The 12,334-nt window shown below is 39.5% G+C and overlaps 1 protein-coding gene across 1 annotated transcript in view; it reads right to left on the bottom strand.

The window, feature by feature from the left end:
* gosr1 (golgi SNAP receptor complex member 1) overlaps positions 1-10,412 on the bottom strand; it is a 31,868-nt gene extending 21,456 nt beyond the window's left edge. Inside the window, exons 1-6 of the mRNA XM_022210763.2 lie at positions 10,303-10,412; positions 8,732-8,843; positions 6,509-6,596; positions 6,005-6,112; positions 5,673-5,764; positions 681-755 (exon numbers count right to left, since the gene is read on the bottom strand). Of these exons, the coding sequence (XP_022066455.1) occupies positions 681-755; positions 5,673-5,764; positions 6,005-6,112; positions 6,509-6,596; positions 8,732-8,843; positions 10,303-10,336 (509 nt within the window). The 5' untranslated portion in view covers positions 10,337-10,412. The remainder of the gene's footprint in view (positions 1-680; positions 756-5,672; positions 5,765-6,004; positions 6,113-6,508; positions 6,597-8,731; positions 8,844-10,302) is intronic.
* Positions 10,413-12,334: the final 1,922 nt, after the last annotated feature.

The following is a 12,334-nucleotide window of genomic DNA, read 5'->3' as shown; positions in this document are numbered from 1 at the left end:
AGTCCTCAGAAATGTGAAAATATTTACTTTATATTTATAATTGCATGTTACAGAGAATGACAAAGTTGCGATTTTATCCATCACGAACTTCTAAACTGCTACATTTGGCCACCCATTACACAAAAACTAATCATCATATCCATTAGAGATTTTATGTGGTATAATTTGGCTATCTAAGGATTGGATCTGTATAAAATGAAAGTGCTATGGTATGTAATGCATGAAATATGAACAGCTAAAAATCAAAAATATCTGTCCGACCTTCGGATTCAAAGGTCAACATTAAACATAGAAGGGTTTATAGAAGCAGGTTGTGCTTGGTGTCAAAATTTAGGGAAATTCCTGTGATTTTACATGATGTCTTATTTTTTGATACCACCTATCCCACATGCTGATATTGACCTTTGAATCCGAAGGTCGGACAGATATTTTTGATTTTTAGCTGCTCATATTTCATGCATGTACCCCTACCTACTTCAAATGGCCATAACTTTGAAACTAATGACAATAAAGCATTCAAATTTTGGACTTTCCCATCATATGTAATGCACAAAATGCATGTAAAAACTTAGTAAAATCTGAGAGGGTCAGGTGGGAAGTTTTCTTAAAATTGGTTGATTTCATACGGAATGACCCGCAAGTCTTTCAAATACGGCAACAGAAAAGTCCTGGGAACTTACTTTCTCAGGTGCTCATGCTCCTTTAAAAACAGTTCTGTTCTTCTGTTGTTGACCCCAGAGCCACTCTTGTATGTCCTGAAAAAAGCAGATACACTTGTAAGAAAATAATGCCATCATTTAAAACAAATAAACAAATCAAAGCCAGTGTTGTCACAGTAATAGTAACATTCATACAATGTGAAACAACATTTAGAAACACTGAGTGAAATGCAGTTTTCTGCATTCAAGTGATCCCAAAGTTTGTCTAGGTCAAAAAAGTGTAGTCTGCAAGTAGATAAATTAGATTTTAACAGTTAAGAGAACACTTAACTACCAGTCGACAGCTTTGAGTCTGACCATCTGCTGTAGCTTTTCCACTGCGTCTGACAAAAATAAGTCTTGTGTGTTTTGCTCAGTGGGCCTCAGAATAATTCGGCAGCTTTTGCCACCACCACAGGCAGAAGATCACAGGGTGAAAATGGTTGGCTGATTTGGAAAGGGCCCTGCTGACATGGTGAAAGGTGTTGCTCACCTTAATGGTGTGATGGAGCTTTGTTGGTTCACACAAACTGCAAACGCATGTAGCCTACAGTTGTTTCTTACAACGATTAATCTGATGCACAAAAAAACCATAACACTGGCGTAGCTGTTGAAACCAGCTTTTAGCAAATAGTAGTCACTAAGTTTACAGTAAAAGCCTTCTTGTGTTAAACCAATCAAAAGCTTTTGATGTGAAGCCACAGCAGGCGATTTTTGGTTTGCGGTAACTTCAGTAGTGTGGTTCTCTCCTGCTATGAAGCACTGATGGAAACGCTTTTATTCCAGTCTGAACAGCCAAGTCAGGTCATCACATCACCAACTCTGCTCTGGTGGAAAGGAGGGTCGTGAAGGATGGTCAGCTAAAGCGGCTGACTCATACAGATACAAACCCAACATAGGTAAACCTGCATCACTGCGTGTCAGTCTGAAGGGGGATAAATCTCTCTCTCATCCTGTCTCTCTCTTCCACCATCTACACAGCCATCTGCCAAGTACCATCTAAACGTTTTAGCTGCAGTAAATAAATATCAAGAACAAAAAGCAGAGCTGATGAATGATGGACTGAGCCATTAACGATCCATGTCACAGTGTAAAAACGAAATCTACAAATTTAGTTTCACCAGAAATGATCAACGGGCGCCTAACTGACAGCAGCATTCAGAGTTAAAGGTGAGGGTCTGGTACAACTGGAAAGTATTGATTTTGTTCACTATGGCTTCCAATTCCGTTACTAGTCAAAGTATTATACATGTAACAAGCCCCTGAATAAGTCCAAATATTGACAGCACCATACAATCTCAGGTTAATGAAGGAGAAGAATTGAAACATGTTCTCTACTACTAAACTGTATGGTAGCAAAGCAGTCCAAGTTAATGAATGAGCTGCTCTACCAGTCAGAGAACAAACACATCACACCCATTCTCTTTTGCTTGATGCAGCGCTAGCTATCAGCATCTTTGAAGAGCTGACTAGAATGGGCTCTCCTGGGTTTCCAGTCATTTAACACAGCCCCACCCTCCAGTTGGGCGAGAACGAGATAAAGAGCAGGACAGGAGGGAGAGCTGTGAAGTATGAGAGTGTGCACGCATATATAGCATAAACATCCTACCCCACCCCGCTAACAGAAAGCAATCCAAGAATAAATGTGCCTACTTCATCCCGAGTGCGCCATCCAAAGTCAATGAATGGAAAAAGATCTATATACAGTATATAGTGCACACAAAGCACACTCTAGAGTGTCTGCATTGAGCCCAGGCTGGCCACTACAGCAAGCAGGGCTGATGCCGTTGTAGGGCTAGAATTGCCTCCACTGACAGCTAGCTTCATCACTCCAGCAAGGCTTTTTAAAAGGGCACCGATGTAAATCACGGGATAGCTGTCATTTTTGTTGCTGACATTTAGAATCAAAGCAGGAGCAGAGGGAGCGTTAGGTCTGAGCTCAGCTCTGCTCCACGCTGTTATTATCAATGGAACAGCTGCACACAAGAGGTGTGTGTCTGTGTGTGCTTTTTCTGCTGACAGTCTGCAAGCACACTGCAAGATATTGATACTGCGTTTGATAAAATGTCATGCTGCTCATTTACATGCTTGCATAAATTAGATAGCCAGCACGGTTTCTTTTAATCAGTATGTATTTTTGAGTGAATGCAGTGTAATCAACCCCAACACACACAATCTACAGTGATCAAGATCTCTACTGCCCTCTACCTGACAACTGGTTCAACTGCAGCAACAATGTCCATCACTGTATCAGTGTCATGAAAGCCTAAAAATCTTAAGACAAACTGACGATAACATTAAACTTTACAAACACTACTTAACATGTAATATAAGCATTAAAAAGTCTTAGGTCTGTGCCTATAATCAATTACATAATTATGCTTTGTTTTGGTGTAAGTTCTTAATTTTAGTTTGAGAAAAATCACACAGTCTAAATATTGTAGGAAAAACATTCTTGTTACTCACATTTTCCCATACCATTTTGTAATGTTCTGGACAGCACTACTGAGCAAACCTGAATTAAAATGAATTTTGTTTGTATGCCATTCCCACAAGATCAGAAGAAACATTTTAGCGTGAGCGGTCACAGTTACGTTATGCCTCATATGCTGCAGAGTCGTTCAGCTCATACAGACATGAAAAACAAGCCCTCCAACTGTCGAGAATATGGCTGCTTTCAAGAATTCCACCTTTTTACCTTCCTGTGCCCATAAACAAAGATCTATGGGAGAGGCTGAGGGCAAATTGCTTTTCAAAAGAAATGATTTCATATAAAGTATGGCTCGACATTTCATTGCACTGTGCCATACCAGCAGCAGTTGTAATTCCCCTACCTGTAAGCTCAGATGGTTTTCTCATTAGCAGCCCCTGGGCACATTAGTCACGATTAGGCTGAGCACTGGGTCAACAACACTGGCTCATTTTTATGCATTAGATTCATCAGCGGATGTAGGGCCAGTGACACTCCTTAGCAACGTGATTAAATGAGTGAACCGCTCTATGTAATGCTGACCTCATGGGATGTTACTGTCTAAACAGATATACAGTTAAAATTTAATTGCTCATGTGCTGTGGGAATTTCAGTTATCATTAGATAATATTGACTTTGCAGTGCATTGATACAAATAAGCAGGTTAAAAATGCAATTATCTCTTGTACAATGCACGGTGCTTTATCACCAAGAACAATTACGCTTTGTCTATTTAGAGGCAAAGAAAATCTTGGAAGGGAAAAGCTGTGTACCTCTTCAACTTAGTCTGCAGAATCTGGGGCTTCTGTTACTATAATAATCCTACAAATAACAGCGGCAACAACTATTCTGGGTCCGAAGAGACACTTGGAGTGGGTAGAGCTTCAGCAGAAAGCTTCTTTAGCTACTCTCAGTGCATATCATTGTACGTGAAGCTTCATTATACATCTTCTTAAAGCACATTACTTGATATAGCAGTTTGGTTTAATAGACTGCTTCAATACAGATGAGACAGGAACAGCTAAAATGTGAGTTAATCGTATATTCTGTCATTTCAAAACTTAGTCCTGCTGCCGTAGATTGCAAACATGTAGCTGCTCTGTGTTTTTAGGCTCCAGCACATTTGCAAATAGTCTCTTATATTAGCTAGTAAATCAATCAGGTCAGCATTCTCCACAGAAAACACAGCTGCTGACTGCTTCTTATTTATGCCCCAACTGCTATGTACACGAGTTAGTCTATGATTACACTGCTGCATCATTTTACCAGTCAATTGAAAGAATTAAAGTAATTCATAAAATCAGGCCTGAGAATTTACCATGATATGTCGTACAATTAGCGAATGTGTGAAAAATACATGTATATCTATATATTTTAGACTAAACAAACTGGTAAAGAAAGCCAGTTCTGTCCTGGGCTGTCCCCTTGATCCTGTGGAGGTTGTGGGAGACAGGAGGATGATGACAAAGCTGTTGTCTGTCATGGAGGACACCTCCCACCCCCTGCAGGAAACAGTAAGATCACTGGGCAGCTCCTTCAGTGACAGACTGCTTCACCCATGGTGTCTGAAGGAGACATACCGCAGGTCCTTCCTTCCTGCCGCAGTCAGACTTTACAATCAAGCCTTCTCCCAGTAGTTCAGTTCACCCACTTACAAACTGTGCAATAAAAAATGTAAATAATGTTGCTGTGCAATTTCATTTATAAAAAAAAATTGTTGTAAATACTGCTTTCGTTTCTTCTTCTGAAGAAAATATTTGTATTTATACATATATATACTGTGTGCTGCACTCTTTCTTTGTTTCAAGTGTTACATTTGCTGCTGTACACTGGGATTAATAAAGCTTTAATCTATCTATCTATCTCTATATACAGAAAAGTGACTAACATGTTTGGTTATATGAGGCCTCTGCAGACTCTCAGCATTCTAGATGGATGGAGTGGGATCAATAGGAATCCTGCAGTGCTCACCGTATGCTCACTGCTGTGTTTGAAAGATCAATAAGCCATTACAAAAAAACCCACAAGAGTCATGGTCCAGGGGAGCCTCCACCTCATTTCAATACACTCACTCACAACTGAGCCAATCTAAAGAGAGGACACACTTTCTCAATACAAGGCCAAAGAGGCTATGAATCTTGTTAGGTTTAACATTTTTCAGCAGCAAGCCAAGTGGAAGTCAAGGTTCAACTATTCCTGTAAGGAGCAGGTTCTACAACACGGGAGCACCATGAATAATGCTTGGCAGCTGTTATTCCTCAACACCCACTAAGATTTAAACACACACATCAAGAGAATATTATCTGCCCTGTATGTAGTAACATGTATAGCTTCATGTCAGTGAGACAATAAGAGACCACCACTTACATGTAATGAAATGCAGTGTGTGAGGTGTGGGCATCGGAATTTCATTTACAGCGCAAGAAACTGCCCAACTGGGCCACATGCTGAGATATTGGCTGCACAGTCATGTTGTTTATAAGGTGGTGTGGCAGGATACTTACTCAATGTCTTTTCTGACAGACCCGAGAAGGTCTTCTCTTTCTCGGATGGCCAAGAAGTTGCCTTTGGTTTTGTGGAATTCGTGTGTATAGTCCTGAGTGGAAAATAAAACGCAACAGTGAAAAATAAGAAGGGGCAAAGAGCATACAAACGGTAACGAGCCGTGTATGTGCGTCACAAAATGGACTTTGGATTGTTCAAGTCACTGAATAAGACTCATTTATAGTGTTCTTTAAAAGAAAACAAAACTGTAAAGTACAATACAGGCAGTGCACAGAAAATAGACGGGCAAGAAGAAAAGAGAGAAGAAATTATGTAGAATATGAGGGCAAACCTGTAGGATGTCTCTGTGTCTCTGGAGCGTGTGCATGAGTGCAGCATTGAGGGAAGCCGTGCCTGGAGTGTTGGTGTATTCCGCCATTTTGTCGTTCACTGCAGTCAGCTGAGAAAACGATGGAAAATAAATGAGTGGATGGACAGACGGAAGACACCAGAAGAAGCAGGAGATCACGGTACATATGTGAAAAATGACAACAAGCAAAACACAAAACATGTCAACTTGAAGATGTTCCCTTCATAGCAGTCAAACAGACACATCATACGGAGAAACACATCATGTGGTCACTACTGTGCACCACCACTCATGTATGATCTCTTGTTGTTTGCACTGGATGAAAAATCAAAATCTTAAACTTCTGTTTTGACCTGAAAATCATGTGGAGAAGTGGACAGTGCGGTTTGCTCTTTTCTTGATGAAAGATAAGAGCCTTGGCATAAATCTAGTGTTGTTCTTTTTGCTGGCCTTTCATGGGCCACAGGCCAAAGAGGATTTACTTACTTTGGCCAGCAGTTGTTCAATCTCCACTGACATGGTGTCAAACATCCTGTCCTGGGTAGAGTTGTTTAGCAGCGGGGTGGTGTCCGACCTTGAAAAACCAAGAATAAAAAAAAATGATTAGAAAGCTGCTTGCCTTGTCTTACAGACTTCACCTGTGATTACAGATTTAAAAATACACTCATTATTGTTGAGTGTTTTCACTGAATACACAATACACTGATGAAGCTAAATATGACACAAAAGGATTTACGGTTGTGTGAAGAATATTGTCCATAGGAGTTCAAACTATACAAACTGTGCAAAAACACTTCAAGCATGAGCTTAGTCTAAAGGAAAACAAATACTGATTTCAAATATATTCACAACTACCCAGAATTAAACAGTTGTTAACAACATCCACACTGGAATCAAAGGATGCTTGACTTAAGACACTCGTTTTGGAAACATAAACTTCTCCCTTTATGCACAGACGTTAAACAGGACATTTAGATCAAATTACATGACTAGCTGTTGTTTCCTTAGCTGGTGACGGTCTACTGTATGTTCTTTTCAGGGATGCATTAATAGCTGACATTCAAGTCAGGAAAACAACATCACTTGACAAAAAAATGTTGCATATGATGTTTCCTGGTAATTACTGTCAAGAATTAAAGGCATTAGAGGAGATTTAGTTTCCTACGACTTTGAACATAGCATGCGCATGCGCACATACAACCTCTCCCTCACCCCCCTCTAACCTCCCCCCTCTTAACATTTACGAAGAAACGCCCCCCTCCAGAAACTTGCGTAGGACTCGTGAAGTTGTCTTTTACGGCTGGGTCCCCCTGGATCTTTATCTGCCATTATGTAAAAAAAGATGAGCAAAACAAGTCGCCAGCTAACTACGAAGCTATACCAAAGCAACACATACAGAAAACACGTAAGTCCAAGGCGTACGTAATCTACGTAACTAGGCCTGAGCCGGAAGATTTTTGATTGACAGGAAAGGGAGCAAACCAAACGCCTCGGTCCGAGCGCTTTGATTGGCTGATGTTTTTCAGGTCCTGCCATGTCCACAGTTATTTATTTTTTTTATTTTTATTCTTTTAGAGACCATACATACAAGTCCACTAAAGGTCAGTATATTCATTTTATGTGAATCAGACAAATTAAACAAAAAAAATCCTCCATAATGCCTTTAATAATTAAAAGTGTGCTAGCGCTCGGGGTTTAGCCCTTACAGTTCACAACAAGTGGCTTAGCTGGCAAAAAACAACAGCATAAAAGATGCAATTATGTGCTATAATGACACATCATTTTGATTGTGATATCCTCCTTTATTTGCCTCCCTCCTAGGTTATTAATGCTTGTGAGCAACACCCTTGGAGTAGGTTGGATTCAGTGTATTGTTCATGGACACTTCCTTCCTGCAGCCAACCTTTCCTGTGCTGGCAAGCAAATCTCCAGGCCTTTGAAAGACTACAATTTAGGCCAAGCGTGCATCTTTGTAACCCCTAAGATTGTTAAATAAATATTGAGAACATTTTTGACATTTTTTCCACAAAATACTTTGACCAACAGCATTCTATTATTCACACAAAATCAAGAACACACTCTATCACAGACACTTCACTCTAGTTGGTATGAGGGGACTATTAACCAGCAACACTCATTAAGATAAATGAGAGGGACCTACATACCTGACAGTAAGCTTTCTATCATTGATTAATCTTCTAATTGCTTTGCTAATTATTAATTTGATCTTTAATTGGTCAAAAAAATCTCTAAACAATGCATATTATCATTATTATTAGAATTACCCAAACCCAAGACAGTGTGTTGAAATCCCTTGTTATATCTGACCAATGATGCAAAACCCAAAGATATTTAAAAAAGACAAACAAACAAAAAAAAAAAACAGCAAATCTTTACATCTTTGGTTTGTATTTTTGCTTGAAAAATTACAACAATTAATCAGTTATGAAAGAGGAGTGGCTTTCTGTTGAGCAAATAATTGATTTACTGAGTAATTGTCACAGTTAAATGATTATTTTCCTGTAAGTACATCAAAGGTAATTTAGTAGTCAAAAGTAATTTTATTTGCCAAGTGTACTAGTGTATTATAGTTAAGATAGCTAAGTTTGCTTTACTACTTTAAATCATCCATTTCCTTGTATGTATACACAAAATTTTTGCTTTTAGTGGTTATGAACCCTGCAGGTGTGTTTGGAGACTTGATCTTACGTGTCTCCTCGGCGTCCATCCCTGGAGCTGCTGTAGCTGGTGCACAATTTACTGAAGGAGACCAACTTCAGGTCAAGTTCATTCTCCAACTGTCTTGCCTGCTTTCGCAGATCTGTAACACAAGCAAAGAACCCAGGAAAAGCATTTTAACAATCAGTGAAAGTACATTCACTGAAGTACTGCACTTAAAATCAGCTCTGAATATTTCAATTTTATGCTCCTTCATATTTCAGCTCTACTATACTACAATGGAAAATATTCTGCATTCAACTAAATTATATTTATTACTATTTTGTCAGCATTGTGTTGCAGTTATTGCCACCACACAAGGCAAAACAAATACTTCATTTTTAGAGTATATACTGACCTTAATGTTAATCTGGTAAATAATCTGCCTGTTTTGTCTTCTCATTTTTGTGTTGTTTTTTGTATGTAAGCTGGTGAATATTTGAATTTTTCTCAGGATGAATAAAGTGTCTATCTATCTATCTATCACAAAGCTTTGTATACTGAGCGTAACACCGGATCTGAAGACCAGCATAAAAAACTATTGAGGATGATTTTGCCTGTGTTACATCATGTGGGAAATGCTGCAAGAGGCTTTATTATTATTAATACTAGCTTTAATGTAGATCTACTCCACTACAAAATGACACAAAGAATTTTAGAATGATTCATTTTTCCAAGTAAAGGTACTGAGGTCATTTGAAGAAAATTCATGTATTTTTCATATCACAACAAATATCACAAAAACCGAAACATCGGCTTGGGGCGGCATAGCTCAGTGGGTAGAGTGGCCGTCTTGTAACCGGAGGGTTACCGGTTCGATCCTCGGCCCGTCGAGCTCATGTCGAGGTGTCCCTGAGCAAGACACCTAACCCCTAAATGCTCCTGGTGGGTCGTGGTTAGCGCCATCAGTGTGTGAATGGGTGAATGTGACGTATCATATAAAGCGCTATATAAATACAACCATTTACCATTTTACATCGCTACGTCATTTGTGTTTCCCAATACCCAGCAGCCCTAATTTGTATGTCGACTGCAGAGAATACTTTGAAAGCAGGACTATGACTTAAAGCAGTAGCGTATTTTTAAGTGTGGTATTGATACTTGTACTTAAGTAAAAGATCTAATTACCTCCACTTCTGTTGGCATTTGATCGTAGCTCATTTTAGATGGTAGTGAAAGCCAGAGTAGCGTTCTAACAGCAACGTTGGTGCTGAATGAGCCAACTAACTTTATATAAACCGAGGGAAAAATGTAGCGAAACACATCCGCTCATCATCATTTAATGAAAGTCGCGACTGGCACAACTCGCTGATAAGCTGATAAGAGCAGCGAACAGATTTAACAGCTTAAAGAAATAACGTTAACGCCTTGAAGTTGCAAGGCGTTGTGCTAGCTAGCTTGTTGGATGCTAACTAGTTGTTGTAGAAACGTGATCAAACAGTGGCTGTATGAGCCAAACGCGCCATGACAGCGGCACATTAACTGTTGTCGGTATGAACAGTGTACTAAATGTTGCTGTAGATACATTTTAATGTGAACTGAGTCAAATGCTGAATCCTTACCTTCCCAGTAGTTGCTGCTTCCTATCCCTGCCATCTTTGTTGTTCTGCGACGTCACCAACTCCGGGTTTTGTCACGTGTCCTGAGAGGATGTTCAGTCTGAGTGAGGGAGTTTTATCGCCCTCAGCTGAGCCACTCAGGCATGACAGCCCCAATGCCACGAAGAACATCACCTGGAGGACAGCAGGCTACAACAGTTTCCAGTAACTGCAGCAAGACGTTTTATCCTTCTACTTAGAGCTTCAGTATTAAGTTACCTAACTTTTCTTTTCTGAAGCTGAAGTTCCTCCCAGAAATCTGAGAATTTTATTCAAATCTGAGCTTTAAAGCTAAACAAATTGTCCAGTCCTGCTTTAATCAAGTAAGATCCATTTCCAGGCTGAAATTATTTCTCTCATACTCAAACATGGAAATAGTACTTCGTGCACTCATTTTCTAAAGGCTCAACTACTGTTAACTCTCTCCTTTCTTGTGTCATCCCCAAGCCATTAACTCGCCTGCAGCTCAGCTTCCGACTTGTTCTAACAGACAACATCACATCACATCACCTCAATCCTGGCTTCTCTTCCCTGGCTACCTCATCAGTGATCAGAAATACTGGCCCAGAATGAACCAGTTCACAGCCTTAGATCCTCAGATGAGGTCTTTCTTACTGTTCAAAAGTTGATGCATAAATATGAAGGCGATTGTGCTTTTGCCATTCAATACAATGTGAATTACCTCAAGATATAAGAATTGCAGAATTAGTATTTTCTTTAAAACCACTTGTCAAAGCTAATTTTTATCTTTGTGTTGTCAAACCAGTGTTTGTCTCAGAGTGTTGCCATCACCAGGTAAGGGATGACAATGCTGTTCAATCTGTTCTTTTCTTCTGCTTAGAGAAAGGACTTAAAGTAAGGGGCAGTTTCAGCTGGGTCTTCATTAAGTCACCAAAGAGAGCTGGAAGAAAACAGCAAAACATGAACCAGAGAAGACAAGAACAGGCAGAACAGCACTGTCATACCTTACATAGCTGGTGTGTCTGAAAAACAGTGAAGGATCTTCTCTAAACACAACATAGTGGTGTACTTCAGACACACACACACACACACATCAAACATCAAATAAATAGACATCACTCAGAGGATACAATCACATGAAAATATGTAAACACATATGAACAAATTTTAATGCAACATGATGATTGAGATTAAACACTGGCTTATTGTTGTTGTTTTCAGAAAAAAATGTTCAACTAAGGTTCTGCAACTGAACTCGTTATTTCACATTTCATTTTTTTGAAAATGACTCTCTTTATTGTTGACAAATGCTTCAATACTAAAAGACTCCAAGCAGAAGAGCTCGTTAAGCTTCAGTGTTCCGCCCGTGGAACACTTTGAGATCTGCATAAGCATTTCCTTAAATGTCTGAAGCTGCAAACGCGATACAAACACTATACACCGATAGAAAGCTTAGATTCTCATGAATCCGCCGGTATAAACCACTTTCAGACGTGACTACCACAGCGGGTAATATAAACACATTTGTCCGACAAACAACGAATGTCCATCCATCTGTTCTCTATACACGGCTTTAACGCACACAGCGCTACTCACATTTGCAGGTTCATTATTACACACAGATGAAAATATTCCACAAAAAACGGCCATAATCCAACCTTGGACATCCAGACGAAACAAGCCAGTAAAATATTTTGTCCAAAACATGTCTTGAAGTCGGTATAGAATCCACGAATCGGTCGTTTTCGAGGAAATGCGTCTCGCGATGCGCATCCAATATTCCCTGTATTTCTCCTCATATTTTTATTTACAAATAAAATATTAGCGATTTTTTTGTACTGAAAATGGCTGGAATTGACTGCACCTTATAGGGCTATAGTCCCTCTCTAGTATTTCATTAAACTTGTAAAAACTCACCTCCATCTATCAAAGTTACACTAAAATAACTTGTAACTCTACATTGTGCAGATCTATCCACTTCCTGCAACTTGAGCAACCGGCTCACTTCAACCATAAACTGTCAAAGATCAATGTA

This window comes from Acanthochromis polyacanthus, chromosome 13 (assembly GCF_021347895.1).
Source record: "Acanthochromis polyacanthus isolate Apoly-LR-REF ecotype Palm Island chromosome 13, KAUST_Apoly_ChrSc, whole genome shotgun sequence".
In the NCBI taxonomy this organism is placed as follows: Eukaryota; Metazoa; Chordata; class Actinopteri; family Pomacentridae; genus Acanthochromis; species Acanthochromis polyacanthus.
Note: the sequence above shows the minus strand (reverse complement) of the source record. Positions and strands in the feature narration are given on the sequence as shown.